Raw genomic sequence first — 19,082 nt, 5'->3', positions numbered from 1 at the left:
ATCAACTGTGCACCAACTGACCAGAGTCATCAACATTCTCAGACGGAACAAGTATGTTTCCAAAAATTCTGCCATGGCGTTGCTCGATGTCGAGAACTACGAGAACTGCTACTACGCCAAAAACTAGCTACAACAAGTTCCCAGCTACCTCGTGAAGATCATCCAAAACTCTCTGTCGGAACGGACATTCCGGGTCACAATCAGCGGAGCGACTTCCGATGCGGGTAAGCTCCAACGTAGCCTGGATCAACGCGGCGAAGACGCAGATCATCATCTTCCCTCCACTCCGCGCCAGTTCGAATTCTTCGACGGTTGCGTTTGTCATAATTTTGGTCAACGGCGGCGACGTCGTGAATAGGCGTGACGATTTTTTATTTAGTATTTCCGAAAGATTTTTTCTAGATTTTTTCGGGGTACTTTACATCACTTAAATTTCGCCGGAAGAATGTAATGAACTTCCCCCGAAAATTCTTCTTAGTTTCTCGAAATATTTATTTGGAATTTCTTCCAGATTTTTCACTGGAAATTCTTAAGTATTTTCTTTGAATATCACAAAAAATGTTTACAATGTCTAAACGGTAATGTTTGGAATTTCTAAGCGAGATTATTTGTAATTCCCACGGGAACATCTCCAGAATGTCAATGGGAGATTTTTCAGAATAACCACGGATAAATCTTTCAAGTCGTTGAGGAAAATTGTTTAGATTTTTCATTGGAAGTTTTTAACAATTTCCAAAAGATATCATCTAGAATTACCATTAAAAATTCTTCGGAATATCCGCGGGAAACTCTTTAGAGTTTTCACGGAAAACCCTGTGAAATTTTTGCTAGAAACTCCTTGAACCGGGATTTTTAAGAAAAACTACGGAATTACCAAGGGAAATTTATCAAGATAGTAGTTTATAGAGTTTTTTTTTTATTTCAAAGGGAATTTGCTCATAATTATAAAAAAAAAAAAAATTTCGGTGGTTCGTTTTCTTTGTATCCTAACATGATTTTTTTTCTATAAGAAATTTCGTCAGATTTTACGAAATTTCTATAAATTATTTTCCCAATTTCTACGTGATATTTTTTAATTTAACAGAAAGTTGTTTGGAATTCCAACAAGACTTTTTCGGAATTTTGAAAAAAAAAATCTTGAATTTCTAAGGGAAATTCTTCGAAAACTTCACTTTTTTTGTTTATGTGATATTTTATTTTGTATAAGTTCATCACTCACAAAACAAAAGTTATTTACACACCTAAAATAAAGAGCAGATTTCTTTGAACTTTCACCGAAATCTTTACAGCAGAACTGTTCGATAAATAATTTCACAGATTTTTCGGTGGTTTTGACAGGTGAACAAAGGGAAAAAATCGGTGGAATAGTTACCGATCAATTCTGCTGTTTTTTTTAAAGCTTTATTAATGTGTTTTTCAGATTCTAGGATCAATTCTACTGTTGAGATTTCGGCGAATGAATCGCCTGCTTTGAGCGTGTTTACAGCGGCACACTAAGAACTAACTTTTCGAAATCAGTATGGCGAAAGGCATCTAAGATTCGATTTCTCAAAATTAAGCACCTTCATCGAAAAAATATTTGGTAGGCGTAGTAGCGGACACCTTCCTACACAACTGGTACCAAATAGTTTTTCATGAAAAGTTCCTACTTCTGAGAAATCACGCCTTAGGGCGAAGCCAGAGTAAACGCGAGTGCGACGCGACGCGACAGTGCAATTTGACAGTCTGGTGATAATGATTGTTGATCTTTTACGTGAGTCGCGTCGCGTCGCATCGCTCGTCGCGTTTACTCTGGCGGGCACCATTGATGCCTTTCGCCATACAAAGGTCATGTTGCCGATTGGGTCATATGGCCGATTGTATTGGCTGAACGGGTAATATGGCCAAAAATATGGACGGTGAAATAACCCTTCCTGTCACCGACCATTTCGACCGAACGACCTATTCGACCATTGTTCTCAAAAGCTATTGTTCTTGCGCCTAGCGGTGCCCCACCAAATAACAATAGCTGGTGCCGCCAGTGGCGGCACGGCGGCGATGCTAAAATGTTGGTGGCAGCACACACTTCTACTTGTGGTATCAATTGATTCTTTTTCTTCATTACTATAACATGGGTCTTCCACGAAAGGCTGAATCACATAAGGCTGAAAACTCATAAGGCTGAAACAGTAAAAATCTCACATAAGGCTGAAATAACAAAAGGCTGAAAAATCGTGAGAAACCAATATTAGTGGAAGCATTCACATTTGACGTTAAAAGGGGCACAAACTAAAATGATCCGTAACCATCTTGTGACTTCTTGTTGTCTTCAATTTTTATTCGGAATTCTTATTTTTTAGTCTACACAGCTCATAAAATTTTGAGGTACCGTCGTGGGGGGGAACAATCGGTCAAATGGGGGTGAGAATAAGTCACTGTTTCAACTACTTAGAATGCTTGTAGAATACATTGAATGTATCTTTGCCCTCAGATACATATAAGACTAAAATATAAGAGACCTTTTTGAACGATTTTGCTCTACGACCTCCATACTGCCGGTGAAAGCGATGACCCATTGTCACTCCAGATGGCGGTAACATAGAAGGGAACAAGACTTAATTGCTCTTGGTTCTTGTAATCAGTTTTTGATTCTTGCTAGATTGCTTTCTATTTTTTAAATTTTTTATTCTTCTCTCTTCTTACTTCTTCTTTTTCCTTTTTTATTCTTCCTTCTTTCTTCCTTCTCCTTTTTTGCTTCTATTTTATTCCATATTTTTCTTCCTTTGTCCTTCTTTCTTTTTCAAACCTGCCTAGTTCCTTCTTCCTCCATAGTTCTTCCTTACTAATACCTCCTTCTTTGTTCCTATTCCCTTCTTCCTTCTTCTGCCTTCCTTGTTTCTTCTTTTTTCTTCCTACTTTTTTTTCTGGTTTCTTCATCCTTCATTTTTCTTTTTTTCTTTTTATTCCTTCTTCATACTTTTCTTTTGTTTTTTATTTCTTTCTTCTTCCTTTTCCTTGTTTTTTCTTCTTTCTTCCTTCTTTCTTATCTGTGTTTTTCTTCCTTTCTGTCTTCTTTCCTCCACCTTCTTACTTTTTCCTTATTCCTTTTTCTCTATTCTTCCTTCATTCTACTTTCTTCCTTCTTCGTTCTTCCTTCTTTCAACCTTTTTTCCTATTTTAAACCCTTTCATCTTATTTTTCCATCCTTTGTCCCTTGTTTCTTCATCTTTCTTTCTTTTTCCGTCCTGTTTTCTTCTTCCTTCATTTTCCTCCCTTTTTTCCTTTTTCTTTCTTTCTTTTACCTTCTTTTCTTTTTTCTTTATTCTTGTTTCTTCTTCTTTCTTCCTTCTTCATTCTTCCATCTTTATCTTTCCTTCTTCTTTGTTTCTTCTTGCGTAATCATTATTCCTTCTTTCATCTTTGTCTTTCTTTTACCTTCTTCCTTCTTCTATGTTCTTTCTTCAATCTTTCATCTTTTTTCCTTCTCCTTTCTTCCGTCTGCCTCTCCTTTTTCCTCCTTGCTTCCTCTCTGTGCAATTTTTATTCTTTATTCTTTATTCTTTATTCTTTATTCTTCATTCTTTATTCTTTATTCTTTATTCTTTATTCTTTATTCTTTATTCTTTATTCTTTATTCTTTATTCTTTATTCTTTATTCTTTATTCTTTATTCTTTATTCTTTATTCTTTATTCTTTATTCTTTATTCTTTATTCTTTATTCTTTATTCTTTATTCTTTATTCTTTATTCTTTATTCTTTATTCTTTATTCTTTATTCGTTATTCTTTATTCTTTATTCTTTATTCTTTATTCTTTATTCTTTATTCTTTTTCTTATTCTTTTATTCTTTATTCTTTATTCTTTTATTCTTTATTCTTTTATTCTTTTTTATCTATTTTTTTATTCTTGATTATTTATTATTTATTTTTTTTTATTTATTTTTTATTATTTATTTTTTATTCGTAATTCTTTATTATTTATTCTTTATTCTTTATTCTTTATTCTTTATTCTTTATTCTTTATTTGTTATTCTTTATTCTTTATTCTTTATTCTTTATTCTTTATTCTTCATTCTTTATTCTTTATTCTTTATTTTTCTTATTATTTTTTATCAATTATTAACTATCCAACCACTCAACATAGTTGGTTCAACATATCGTATGGTTGGGATTCATTTCATCCCATCAATTTCAGCCTTTCGATACATTTCAGCCTTCTGATACTTTCAGCCTTTTGAGACTTTCAGCCTTTTGAGTTCAGCCTTATGAGCATTCAGCCTTATGTGTTTCAGCCTTTCGTAGGGCACCATTTCATCTAAGGTGGGTGTAACAAAAGCCACAATACTTAAAAACAACTGTTTTTGAATAATTAAATCGGTTCCAACATTTCAAATTAAATAATTTTTTTGTCAAAATATCTAGAATCTGGATTCTAGATCAATCAGAATTTTTCTACTTAAAAATTGAGTATTTGAAGAAAAAACTCACCGGAATATAAGCACGAAACTGCAACCGCTTGTCCTCCTTGGGCTTGGTGATGATGAGCATCGTTTGGAACAGCAGCACAACCCGCGGTTTGGCGTGTTCGCTGAGCAATCCTTCCTGGCGCAGTTCGCCCAAAACCGAAAGATCCGGTCCAAGCCACCCATCAACGATGCCGGCCAGTTCCTTCACCCGGCTTTGCTGCTCCAGCTTCTTCTTCACCTGATCGATATTGTGCGCCACACTCTTCATCAGCTCATGAGCGTGGGCCACCTGTTTGTCGTCGCTGTGCTTTCGCAGATTCTAAAATGATCAAATGAATAAGATGAATAAGTGTGATTTTTTATGGAAATGAACTTGTAGCAATAAAACATAATGCTTGCTAGACGATGAGTTTGCAATTTGTTCCTCTCACATGCAATGAATTATCAATTTGCTTTGAAATTCTTTTCTTTTTGCATCATGCGAATCAAAATGGTCAGAAAAAAAAACTTTGGTTTTTACAATTTTACCTTTTGTGTGAAAATAAAACAAATTGAGTGAACTGGGTAAAACGGTAATGTCATAATCAGCAAAAAATTTGAAGAAATCATGGAGTTCGAAAAAATTTATGGTAACCATTTGAATTAAAAACGACATTGGTATATTCGAAAGGTAAATAGTTGTCTTTCTCTGCGTTTGAAACCAGAAATATTTAATAAACAGGCCTGTTTGTGAGAAAATAGCTCATAGTGTGTGCCACCAATGCCCAGCTTAACCGTGAAAGTAAGACAATGCATTCCTCATCAATGGAGTGTTGCTCTGATGGCACGAGAAAGGGATGACCTTCGGGAACGGCACTACATGAATGCCCATGATCATAAGCGATCGACAAAGAGGCGGCGACGACAACGATGACTGATTGAAATTGATTTCATCTGACGTAACACAACTATTGCAGGGCGGATCGTCTCGGCGGCTATGACAATTGCAGTACTTACATCCAGCAGCAGATGATACTTGAGTATCCGTTGGACCGGCTTCAGGAGGTAGGAGCCCAGTGGGAGGTTGTGATTGAGCATCTTCTGCGTGTGGATGAGCAAGGCGTTCGTGTGGGTGGCCTGCAGGAGGCTTGTGAGCAGTGCGATCGCCTCCGGGTAACGGGTACTGTGGAATGTTAACGATTGCGTTAGAATTGAAGATCAAGAAAGTGCTAATTGAGTGTGAGTGATTGCCATTTGTGCAACCTACCAGTATGTGGTGTAGCAATCGAAATTTTCATGCAGATCAATGAAGCAACCGGAGATTTTCGTTGGATCGCCTTTGGTTTCGTTCAAACGGCTCAGCAGCCTGCTATTGAAATCCCAAATCTCCTGTATGTTACTGAAGAGGATCTCAAGCTCATCCACTTTGAGACAGGCTCGTTCCTTCCAATCTTGCAAGTAACTGAAAATCGAAAATAAATTTTAAAGTGCTAATTACAAAATCATGTTCTAAAGATTTCACCCTTTGATGATCTGCCCCAGATCCTCGACGTAGCTTCGCTCCGAATCGATGATCTCCATGACGGCTCGTTCGCACATGGTTAGTCCACTGCCGGATGCGTTCTGCTCGCATTCACTCTGATCGGCTAAACTTTCCACACTGGCCTGATAGGACGGGGCTCCGCAGCATTTCCCGTTGACTAGTAGCAAGTGCTCGGAGCCGGAACTGCTGCTCGAAGAGTACGAAGATATGGACGACGCCGACAGGGGGCGGGTGCTGAGAACGGGCGTTCCCGGTGCGTTTGGCTGCGTGAGCGATGTTTTGCTCGACGAAAGCGAAGCCGAACTGGTGTTCAAACTGGGCGTCGAGGCCGAAGTGGATCGCGGGAGTTTAGGCGAAATCTGAAGGTTCTGCCGGAAAGAGTTGCTGCTCAGATTTGGCGCATCTTCCAGCGGCTCAACTACGGTTAGATTCAAATAGGGATTGCTGGTTTCGACGATGGTGGATCGGTTCTCGGAATCGTCGCAGTTCTCGATGAATGCATCCTGCTGATCCTGAATACTAGCATCCATAGATTTTTCTGGATGCCGGAGAACTGGTTCGGGGTCGACGTCCTCCTGTGTGATCTTTGTCGGTTGTTGCTCGAATTGGCTTGGATTGAGCTCAGCGTTGACGTCTTCGTCGTCGTTGTCGAAAAGAGCCGAAGTTAGCGACCTTATTCGCTGCTGGATGAAACTTAGCTTGGGGATGTCTTCCTCCAGGGAAGTATCACAGTTTCCATTGGTGGCATCGGACACCCGTAGTACGGTAATGGGTTCTGGCTCCGATTCACAGCGAAGATGGCTCAGCTTGGTGATGTTTTTGGAGAGGGGAAGGTTTTTGAAGGTGAACTTCGGTGTGGAGGTGGTTGTAGTTCGTCCGGTGTTGAACGATGACGATTGAATGTGATTGCGATTGAAGGGTGCAGGAGGTGGTCGAGGTCGATTAGGCTCGGTGTCTACGGACGTTTCTGTGTTGGACAATATCCGCGCTACGTTAGTAGATAAATGGCGAAATTTGTCTCCCGATTTCGGGAGCTGTGGTGCTGCTCGTGTAGGTCGAAGACTGGCTCCGTTGCAAAGACTAATGGATTTGAGTTTGAGCGAAGTGCTGGACTGAAATGTTCGTTCAGTTGTTATGCTCTGTTGATCGATTGATAATGACGAACTTGCAGATTTAATGCTTGTGGTGGTGGCGGTGCTCGAAATTGAACATTCGGTGTTTCCGTTGGCGCTGGGATCCTCGTTTACTTTGGTGGCCAACGAATCGTAATAGCCCAGCAGGGATGGAGCTAAACTGGTACTGCTACCTGCAAATTAAACGAAACATAAACGAGAACTAAATTAGTCATGATACAGGAACATTTTCGGGTGGGAATGATCTCATAAATAATGTCTACATAAGGGCCCGCCTCCGGGGTCCTGGAAAGGGCTTTATCGTAGGTCGTTTGTAAATCGAAACCATCCGTAAAAGGAAGTAACTTCCTACAGACGGACGAACAGGCGTACGTTCGCAAGTACAATCGCATGAATTCGATTTCGGTTTAGTCGGCCGCCCATGGAAGTGCCATAAATTCTGCCCCTCCCGAACTGTTCTTATTAACTTTCACGAAACGTGTTAATAAGCGACCCGGACGAGACGGTGTTGTCTGGCGCAAAGAGGAAGTCGTGAGCGGAACGTATAAAGCGTGATGAGGTGGTTAGGGTCCGCGCGAAGGGCAGGTTACTGTGGAACGTTAATTTTTTTTCGGTTGCTCGTGGGCTGCAGTTTGGGGTACTTGCAGGAATTGCAACTTTTATGGGTAAATTATAAACAGTACAGCAAATGTAAAATTATTATTCGTCAAGAAAATTGTGAGTTATGAATTTATTAGCAGAATAAAATTTCACATCCCAAGTAACCTTTTAACTTTTATAACGCTCTTGAAGACCATATTTTACTTTTCAAGAGTGTTATAAAAGCAGCATAAAACCAAAATGTTACTAGGGATGAGATTTTTTCAATGTCTTATATGAAGTGTTAAAGTGAGAATTTAATTACACAATCCTCTCACGTAAAAAAACGATGAAATCGACATTTCATGAACCATTTGAAAAGTAGAATAGGGTAAATTGCCTAATAGTGGAGGTGGAGGAATTAAGCACTTTCTCTCACTGTTTGAGCTCTCAAAACTGATACACATTTTGTTCCGCTTACCTTGTGGGTGTATCCAAAAGCTATTGAACTTACTTTTCTTGCAGGCGGGAAACCATCGCAACAATATTCATTATTGTGCTCTAAATTTAAGCCACCAATTATTAGTACAGTGTTCCAATAGTTGCGGTATTTTTTGATTTGTGTTCCTATAATTGTGAATTCCATTGTTTTTCTATCGGACTCACAACTATAAGAGCACTAACGCAACTATTGGTGCAAGGACGGAACATATTAGAGTGTTTAGTGATAATTACGTATTCAAATCTATCACTTTACAGGACTCTTTCACGTACTGGGGCCTCATTGCGCATCCCTTTTCGACAGCTTTTTGAGTCGAGATGCGCAATGCCACCTCTGGCTGTGTACTGTCGTTCTACGCATGATTGTACCAAATGCAAAAAAAAAACAATTATTGAAATTAAATCCTAATTTCCACAGGGCCACTCATCAAACAAAATTTCATTGAAATCGTTAGAATTTGCACAAATAGAATTTGCGACTATGATCATGGACAGCGGGACAGTTATGCCGAGAGATAGGGGAACTGTACCGGTTTTGGCCATGTTCCTAATTTGGCCAATTTTGCGAATAACTCCAAAAATTAAGCAATCCGAGAGGGTTTTATTAATTTCAACAAGAGGTATATCCCACACGATTCAACGCTGCTTTCAACTGATCGATTAATTTGAAAAAAAAAAAAGTATATTTCAGGGTTGGCCAAATTAGGCACTAAGTTGGCCAAAATCGGTGCACTTCCCCTACAGCTCTTGTTTGGTTGTTTCTACGCATACCAGGCAGTCCCACTCAGTGCATGATATCGTAAATGACTACTGCGATTGACATATGTCTCTCCATATGCTTCATCTATGGAAGTTATCTGTCCACGTGGTTGAAGTGAAAATGACATTTTCTCAGATCGCCCCCATTAGCCACTGCAATAGACTATAGTTTGGTTTATAAGTTATAAGTTTGGAAGATCTAAACAGAAAATACTATTTCAATGAGCGTTGCACCATACAATAACAGAATCTGCCTCAATAATGAATTTGATTATCGCGAGACAATTATGCAATGGGACAAATGTTCATTTCATTTCATTTATTTAGTCTACATCTATACAGATAACACTGAATCAACAATTTGACGCCACAATACACGGTTCGAGGCCGCATCTCTCCATCCTCGAATACGCCCCACGCTCGCCAAGTCGTTCTGCACCTGGTCTGCCCATCTCGCTCGCTGCGCTCCACGTCGTCTCGTACCTGCCGGATCGGAAGCGAACACCATCTTTGCAGGGTTGCTGTCCGGTATTCTTGCAACATGCCCTGCCCATCGTACCCTTCCGGCTTTAGCTACCTTCTGGATACTGGGTTCGCCGTAGAGTTGGGCGAGCTCATGGTTCATTCTTCGCCGCCACACACCGCCTTCTTGTACACCGCCAAAGATGGTCCTAAGCACCCGTCTCTCGAAAACTCCGAGTGCTTGCAAGTCCTCCTCGAGCATTGTCCATGTTTCATGTCCGTAGAGGACTACCGGTCTTACTAACGTCTTGTACATGACACATTTGGTGCGGTGGCGAATCTTTTTCGACCGCAGTTTCTTCTGGAGCCCGTAGTAGGCCCGACTTCCACAGATGATGCGCCTTCGTATTTCACGACTAACGTTGTTGTCAGCCGTTAGCAAGGATCCGAGGTAGACAAATTCCTCGACCACCTCGAAGGTATCCCCGTCTATCGTAACACTGCTTCCCAGGCGGACCCTGTCGCGCTCGGTTCCACCCACAAGCATGTACTTTGTCTTTGACGCATTCACCACCAGTCCAACTTTTGTTGCTTCACGTTTCAGGCGGGTGTACAGTTCTGCCACCTTTGCAAATGTTCGGCCGACAATGTCCATGTCATCCGTTGAAAATCGTACCCCGGCTGTTACACCCGGCTCTCCGCATGACACCTTCTAGCGCAATGTTGAACAACAGGCACGAAAGTCCATCACCTTGTCTTAGTCCCCGGCGCGATTCGAACGAACTGGAGTATTCACCCGAGATCTTCACACAGTTTTGCACACCATCCACCGTTGCTTTGATCAGTCTGGTAAGCTTTCCAGGGAAGCTGTTCTCGTCCATAATTTTCCATAGCTCTACGCGGTCTATACTGTCGTATGCCGCCTTGAAATCAACGAACAGATGGTGCGTTGGGACCTGGTATTCACGGCATTTTTGAAGGATTTGCCGTACAGTAAAGATCTGGTCCGTTGTCGAGCGGCCGTCAACGAAGCCGGCTTGATAACTTCCCACGAACTCGTTCACTAATGGTGACAGACGACGGAAGATGATCTGGGATATCACTTTGTAGGCGGCATTAAGGATGGTGATCGCTCGAAAGTTCTCACACTCCAGTTTGTCACCTTTCTTGTAGATGGGGCATATAACCCCTTCCTTCCACTCCTCCGGTAGCTGTTCGTTTTCCCAGATTCTGACTATCAGTTTGTGCAGGCAAGTGGCCAGCTTTTCCGGGCCCATCTTGATGAGCTCAGCTCCGATACCATCCTTACCAGCTGCTTTATTGGTCTTTAGCTGTTGAATGGCATCCTTAACTTCCCTCAAGGTGGGGCTGGTTGGCTTCCATCGTCCGCTGAACTGACGTAGTCATCTCCTCCGCTGCCTTGACTTTCATTGCCTGTACTCTCAGCGCCATTCAGATGTTCCTCGTAGTGCTGCTTCCACCTTTCGATCACCACACGTTCGTCCGTCAAGATGCTCCCATCCTTATCCCGGCACATTTCGGCTCGCGGCACGAAGCCTTTGCGGGATGCGTTGAGCTTCTGATAGAACTTGCGTGTATCTTGAGAACGGCACAGCTGTTCCATCTCCTCGCACTCCGCTTCTTCCAGGCGGCGTTTCTTCTCCTGGAAAAGGCGGGTCTGCTGTCTCCGCTTCCGTCTATAACGTTCCACGTTCTGCCGGGTACCTTGCTGCAGCGCGACCGCCCGCGCTGCGTCCTTCTCCTCCAGAATCTGTCTGCACTCTTCGTCGAACCAATCGTTCCGTCGACTTCGACCCATATACCCGACGTTGTTCTCCGCTGCGTCGTTAATGGCTGCTTTGACTGTATTCCAGCAGTCCTCAAGAGGGGCCCCATCGAGCTCACTCTCTTCCGGCAACGCTGCCTCGAGATGCTGCGCGTATGCAGTGGCGACATCAGGTTGCTTCAGTCGCTCTAGGTCGTACCGCGGCGGTCGTCGGTACCGAACATTGTTGATGACGGATAGTTTTGGGCGCAGTTTAACCATCACCAGATAGTGGTCAGAGTCGATGTTAGCGCCACGATATGTCCTGACGTCGATAATGTCGGAGAAGTGCCGTCCATCAATCAGAACGTGGTCGATTTGTGATTCTGTCTGCAGTGGTGATCTCCAGGTGTACCGATACGGGAGGCTGTGTTGGAAGTAGGTGCTGCGAATGGCCATATTCTTGGAGGCGGCGAAATCAATTAGTCGTAGGCCGTTTTCGTTCGTCAGCCGGTGAGCGCTGAACTTTCCAATAGTCGGTCTAAACTCCTCCTCTTGGCCAACCTGAGCGTTCAAATCTCCTATGATGATTTTGACGTCGTGGCTTGGGCAGCTGTCGTACTCACGTTCCAGCTGCGCGTAGAATTCGTCCTTATCATGGTGTCAGGCCGTTTGGCCGAATGCCATTTGGCCGAATGCCGTTTGGCCGAACGCCATTTGGCCGAATGCCGTTTGGCCGAACGGGTCGTTTGGCCGAATGCCGTTTGGCCGAATAGTTTAAAAAAATTGACCTCTGTTTACGAGTGGTACTTCTTCCTTCTTCCTTCTTCTTTCTTTCTTCACCTTTCCTCCCTATTCCTTCTTCCTTCATCAATCCTTCTTCTCTCTTATTTTTTCTATTCTCTAACTTCTTTCTTCCTTCTTTCTTCTTTGTTGTTCCTTATCCCTTCTTCCATCTTCCTTCTTCCTTCATCCATCTTCCTTTTTCAATCTTCCTTCTTCCTTAATCCTTCTTCCTTTTTCCTTCTTCCTTCTTTCTTCTTTCTTCTTCCTTTTTCCTTCTTCCTTCTTCCTTCTTCCTTCTTCCTTCTTCCTTCTTCCTTCTTCCTTCTTCCTTCTACCTTCTACCTTCTTCCTTCTTCCTTCTTCCTTCTTCCTTCTTTTCTCTTCCTTCTTCCTTCTTCCTTCTTTATAAATTCTTCTTTCTTCTTCCTTCCTCCTTCTTTCTTATTCCTTCTTTCTTCTTTCTTCCTTCTTCTTTCTTCTTTCTTCTTTCTTCTTTCTTCCTTCTTCCTTCCTCCTTCTTCCTTCTTTTCTCTTCCTTCTTCCTTCTTCCTTCTTTCTTCTTCCTTCTTCCTTCTTCCTTCTTCCTTCTACCTTCTACCTTCTTCCTTCTTCCTTCTTCCTTCTTCCTTCTTCCTTCTTCCTTCTTTTCTCTTCCTTCTTCCTTCTTCCTTCTTTTTAATTTCTTCTTTCTTCTTCCTTCCTTCTTCTTTCTTATTCCTTCTTTCTTCTTTCTTCCTTCTTCTTTCTTCTTTCTTCTTTCTTCTTTCTTCTTTCTTCCTTCTTCCTTCCTCCTTCTTCCTTCTTTTTTCTTCCTTCTTCCTTCTTCCTTCTTTCTTCTTCCTTCTTTATTAATTCTTCTTTCTTCTTCCTTCTTCCTTTTTTCTTCTTCCTTCTTTCTTCTTTATTCTTTTTTCTTCCTTCTTCCTTCTTTCGTCTTCCTTCTTTCTTCTTTCTTATTTCTTCTTCCTTTTTCTTTCTTCCTTCTCCCTTGTTCCCTATTCCTTATTCCTCCTTCCATCTCCCTTCTTTCTTATTTCATCTTCCTTCTTCCTTCTTCCTTTTTTCTTCTTACTTCTTCCTTCTTCCTTCTTCCTTCTTCCTCCTTCCTTCTTCCTTCTTCCTTCTTCCTTCTTCCTCCTTCCTTCTTCCTTCTTCCTTCTTCCTTCTTCCTTCTTCCTTCTTCCTTCTTCCTTCTTCCTTCTTCCTTCTTCCTTCTTCCTTCTTCCTTCTTCCTTCTTCCTTCTTCCTTCTTCCTTCTTCCTTTCTTCCTTCTTCCTTCTTCCTTTTTCCTTCTTCCTTATTTCTTCTTCCTTCTTCATTCTTCCTTCTTCCTTCCTTCTTCCTTCTTCCTTCTTCCTTTACCTTTTTGCTTCTCCCTTTTTCCTTCTTCCTGCTTCCTTCTTTATTATTCTTTCTTCCTTCTTTATTTTTCCTTCTTCCTTCTTTCTTATTTCTTCTTCCTTCTTCCTTCTTATTCCTTCTTCCTTCTTCCTTTTTCCTTCTTCCTTGTTCCTTATTCCTCCTTCCTTCTCTCTTCTTTCTTATTTTTTTATTTTCTCTTCCTTCTGCCTTCTTCCTTCTTCCTTCTTCTTTCTTCCTTCTTCCTTCTTCCTTCTTTCTTCTTTCTTCTTTCTTCTTCCTTCTTCCTTCTTCCTTCTTCCTTTACCTTCTTGCTTCTCCCTTTTTCTTTCTTTCTTCTTTTTTCTTCCTTCTTCTTTCTTTCTTTTTCCTTCTTCGTTCTTCCTTTTATCTCCTTCTTTCTTCTTTCTTTCTTCTTCCTTCTTCCTTCATTCTTCTTCCTTCTTCCTTCTTTCTTCTTCCTTCTTCCTTCTTTCTTCTTCCTTCTTTCTTCTTCCTTCTTTCTTCTTCCTTCTTCCTTCTTTCTTCTTCCTTCTTCCTTCTTCCTTCTCACTGCTAACTTCTCACTTCATAAGGAAGCCTATTTCAACTATTCGGCCAAACGGCATTCGGCCAAATGGCGTTCGGCCAAATGACCCTTTCGGCCAAATGGCATTCGGCCAAACGACATTCGGCCAAACGGCATTCGGCCAAATGACCCTAAACCCTTATCATCATCAGTGCTTCCGGAGTGTGGGCTATGGACGTTGATTATGCTGAAGTTGAAGAACCGGCCTTTGATCCTCAACCTGCACATTCTCTCGTTGATCGGCCACCACCCGATCACGCGCCTTTGCATGTCGCCCGTCACTATGAAAGCTGTTCCCAGCTCGTGTGTGCTGCCGCAGCTCTGGTAGATGGTATGATTACCTCTAAACTGCCCATGATTTCATAGTTGACGTAACAACCAGCACCATCGATGTTGGGAAAACGCATTTTTATTAATTTTACCCGAATCATCATATCAATCAACAAAATACATGAACTAATCTGTCTAAATGGACAATATTGGTAGTTATTTTAGGGCCGCGGGGAATTAATAATTATTCCTTTGATTGAAGTGGTCAAAATATGCATACGACAGTTTATGTGATCAAACAAACGTTTTGTGAAATGTTTGTTCCCATAGCATGGCGTAAAAACCAGGCTACTACGTGTGGTTACATAGCGCTAAAGAATAATTGTAGTTAGTTCCAACGATTTATTGATTTAAGAAGGGAAATCTTTTGAAAAGTTCAGGTTTCCGGTAAAAGTTTTTCGGATAGCTCTTTCCGTGAAAATTAAAATTATGTGGTAAAGATAAAATTATGTGTGGAAGAGTTCGGGTTGCAAAAAATTTAATCAGTACCGAACGAGGATTTTTGCACTATTACAGCATTAGAATGGTTCTGTAACAAGCGTGCAAGCAGTTACCGTTTTCATGTATTGGCCAAAGCCCTCGTTCCAACCAAATTTTAAGCAAAAATGGTTCCAATCCCTAATTTAAAATACCCGAGTAGACGAGGGTTAGAAGCAAGATGAATACACCACTAGGTGTTCCAATCTGCCAAATTCACGATTCAGCCATCTTGGATTTTAGTATGGGAGAGCCAGCCGGTTTGTTGTCGTTTTGCACTGAAAATGAATTTTTCACCCCCGCCTTCTTCTCTTCCACAAACTAAGCACATTGCAACACCTAGCTGTGTATTCATCTTGGTTAGAAGTAAACCAATCGTGATTAGATTGCAAAATGATATATGGGCCTGATTCATATGTAGGATATGAAAGCACAAAATATCAGACGACAATATCCAAATTTGCCTTGAAATATCATAAGGTTTTTAGTTAATGGTATTTGGAAGAAGTGATTAATAACTCGAGCTATGAGTTTGTTTTTATCCATAACACATCTTAATATTTACACAGATAGAAAAAGTTGTTTAAATTTACACGAAAGTAATGAGCTTGAGCATGAGCAGGATGAACGTACAATTCGTAGTTGCTACTCCGTGATTGACTAGAACTTGCGAAATTGCACAGGGAACCAATTGAATGGAGCTTGGGTTTTAGCTATCATTCTCAATGTGCAAATTTCGGAAATTCAATGCATTTTACTAAGTCAATTACGGCGCCGGCCACGTCCTTACGGTCATCAAGGGAAGGAAGGATTATTAGTTCAACTCTCGTTGCTACTAGAGACCGAGTATACCTCTGCATCTCCACGATAGTCTTAGGATAGGATATTGTGTTAGTACGAAGGGATATATTATCTGGATTCACTTTGGTAAGTGATGCGATCTATGGGATAGGAATATATGAATGAGAATTAGAAGTACTAGAGTAATGAGAATGTATTAAAGTGAATTCTAATGGGATTTTTTTTTACATTTAGAATTTGAATGCTATTGATTCTAATACCACGCACACGTTCACCACACCATCGCTACCCGCACATTAACCTCACACATTCTTACTTGTATGAGGCCTGCACGAGCATAGCGACCGTATATAGCATTCGTATGCGGGTACAAATGAATACCAATCTATTTTTTACATTTTATTTACTGCTACTAAGTAACAGGCAGCTTTTTATAACAATTCTATATTTAGAATCATACTTGCTAGCAATGAGAATTTGATTTGCAAAGAGATTGAGTTATATGATTAACGAAATTATCTAATAGGAAATTGGAAAGAGCCAGGGATCAAACCCTTAATCTCCTGCTTATGAGGCAGAAGCAGTGACACAAGGCCACCAAGCACCCTTTGTTTAAATTTACACGAAAGTAATGCACATAAAGTGAATGCCAAAAAGAGCGTAATTTTAAACGATATTTTCGCTTGAATGTATGCATTGCATACAGTTGTATTGCATTATGTCACTATTTATTCGATTAAGTGGTACAATGCTATACAAATTGCATACATTTAGGGGGAAATTGATGGAAAAGATTTATGTATGCTCAGAATGGTGTAATTTTCCGCGTCTGTATATTTTACACGATGATTAGTTTTCATTATTTTTTTGCCTTTCTCGTATACTAAGTATACGTAAAGGCTATATGTTCACTCCAAAAACAAGCTTTTTATAGAAGGCTCGGAGACCCATAGTGTTATAAACCAATCGACTCAGCTCGACGAATTGAGGTGATGTCTGTGTGTGTGCGTGTGTGTGTGTATGTGTGTGTATGTGCGCACCAAAAGAGCAAAAAGTTTAGCTCACTTTTTTGCACTTACCTCAACCAATTACTCGCAACAGGTTGCATTCGACGCAGTATACTGCCCCATTGTTTCCTATTGAAAATTGGCCGATTCGGACTATGGGCTTAGAAGTTATGGCCAAAATACTTTTCCTCATAAAAAGCGCGTAAAAAGTCTAGCTCACTTTTAATGCACTTACCTAAACGGATTTCCTCACAGCAGGCTGCGTTCGACGCTGTATCTTGCTCCATTGTTTCCTATTGAAAATTGGACGGATCGGACAATGGGCTTGGTAGTTATGGCCAAAATACTTTTTCTCATAAAAAAGCGCGTAAAAAAATCTAGCTCACTTTTAATACATTTACCCTGAACCGATTTCCTCGCAACAGGTTGCATTAGACGCAGAATCTTGTCTAATTATTTCCTATTTAAAATTGGCCCGATCGGACGATGGGCTTAGAAGTAATGCCCGAAATACTATTTTTTTACCGCACGAGAAAGGCATCATCACCGCTAGGTGGATTAATCTGGGAATAAGAATTGCATTACAATTGTAAAAACTAAAATAACAGCCGTGGAATATATTAGGATCCTTCCCGGTAAATGTGCTCGAAATATACATACCAATATTATAAAGCTCAGGTACAAATAGGTAAAAGCCATTCAACACGCACTAATTCTTATGTGTTAAGTCCTCAGTGGCAGACCTCTCCTGTCACGCAAAAAATGAAGCTAGATTTTGGTTCTGATATGCACTTTTAGAAAATTCTCATAAATTACTACACTGCCGTGAATCGCATATTTGTCTCATATGCATAGGAAACCAACAAAGATGGGACAGATATCCGATTCACGGCAGTACACTTTAGAGGAGGAATGGGGATTTAGATTAGTGTGATTTCCCGTACACAATTTTGATATGCTTCTAAAAAAATGGCTAATCATTGCGTTACATAATTAATGGATTTTCATTCTTCTTTTATATTATACTTCCTTTTGAATGATCGTGATTGTCTTAAATCAAAACTTTTGGCGACAATATTTAGCAAACAAACATTATTTTATTGATTCAAAAGAATGTAAACGTTTATCTCCAGAGCTACACCTCGATGGATGAAAGCTTATTTTGTCGGATTATACCGTGAATTTCACAAGAAATGCTTCTTTAGCAGGAACTTGCATTTTAATTTTTGATTACAAAATCAGTTACGCCCATATAATAAAGTAGTCTTGAAATACGACAAAGTAAAACGAAAACCTATGTTGTGCTTAATTAGTGGATTGTGAATGCCGAAAAAATGTTAGACAGGTTTTTGCTCCATATTGCAGTAGGTAATGGAGGTACGTCAACTTATGCGATCAAATGACCATTTTTCCAAAAACAATTATCGCCATAGCTCGAATGTTTCCGAACAAAACATGAATATTTTTTCATTGAGCATATGTATAACCGTACGAAGAATTCATATCCGCAAAAAAGTGTGTTTTGGTCATTTTGGCTTATACGTCAACTATGTGATCATGGGCAGTAAACGTTCGCACCATTGATCCCTTCCAACAAACCTCCTGCAGCGCTACGATGCCGAATCCACGGTCCTTGAGCACATCGGCGAGTATGCGTGTGCTCCTGATGAAGTTGAGAGATTTGCAGTTCCACGAACCGAGTTTCCAATCGCTAGTCCCTTTTCGTCGCAGTGGTCTTCGCCTATGGTTCCGGTCCGTACTCTCTTGTTGATTGTTCGTTGCTTATGATTTTTTATAGGCTGGCTTGCAGGGCCTGAAACCAAACCCCATAAATTTCCGGATGACCATTCCTCCTTATTTCCGGTGGACAATGGTGCACAGTTTTACTTTACAGTCCCTTGCTGACACTCGGATGATGATCAGCCGCCCCTGACATGGAGAATAGACGCTGTTGTGATTTGCTCCTAACATATGGAGAACAGACGCTCAAAAAGATTTGCACCTCGGAGAGGAGCAAACCCCCATTCCGTGTTAACATACGACCATAGTTCCCACCGGGGTTGGTTACCCGATCTTCCCTAAGGTTGCTCGTATCCCGGCCAGCACAGCGGGGAGGTAGGGATAGGAGTTGCTGGGTAAGAGGCTAAGGACCGCGAGATGGGGTCTATTTTATTCCTTCAGGTACGCGAAGTACCAATGGTACGCTTTACCCAGCATTTGCCGTGCCAAATGTGGGACAAATGTACTTCATGTTGTTTTAGCAAAAAGACAACATCCACAAAAAACTAACATGGGACAAGAAGGGCAGTGCATGTGTAGACTAGAGTATGACAGATTGGTGCATTATTTACTATAAATGGTTTGTAAAAGCCGTAAAGTTTGCAATCATTATTTGCTGCTTCAAATGAAAATCGTACGCTGGAATTTAACCACAACTGCTTCTAATATTGTCCCAAACAGTTTTGGTTAATCGTGTCACTATGCTTATAAAAATTTGATATTTAATATGAATGCTAAAATAGTGCGATTGTTATCCGTTCATCTAATGTGTCAAAAACTCTTGCACAGCTTGCTTAACCTTTCTAGGGGA

At 40.8% G+C, this 19,082-nt stretch overlaps 1 protein-coding gene across 2 annotated transcripts in view; it reads right to left on the bottom strand.

The window, feature by feature from the left end:
- LOC134208733 (uncharacterized) overlaps positions 1-19,082 on the bottom strand; it is a 351,319-nt gene that overhangs the window by 10,319 nt on the left and 321,918 nt on the right. For both annotated transcript variants that reach the window (XM_062684589.1, XM_062684590.1), the window contains exons 2-5: positions 5,945-7,271; positions 5,690-5,884; positions 5,440-5,605; positions 4,466-4,762 (exon numbers count right to left, since the gene is read on the bottom strand). In XM_062684589.1, the coding sequence (XP_062540573.1) occupies positions 4,466-4,762; positions 5,440-5,605; positions 5,690-5,884; positions 5,945-7,271 (1,985 nt within the window). The remainder of the gene's footprint in view (positions 1-4,465; positions 4,763-5,439; positions 5,606-5,689; positions 5,885-5,944; positions 7,272-19,082) is intronic.

Source organism: Armigeres subalbatus, chromosome 2, assembly GCF_024139115.2.
Source record: "Armigeres subalbatus isolate Guangzhou_Male chromosome 2, GZ_Asu_2, whole genome shotgun sequence".
In the NCBI taxonomy this organism is placed as follows: domain Eukaryota; kingdom Metazoa; phylum Arthropoda; class Insecta; order Diptera; family Culicidae; genus Armigeres; species Armigeres subalbatus.
The sequence above is the reverse complement of the archived record's forward strand: the minus strand, read 5'-3'. Positions and strand labels throughout refer to the sequence as shown.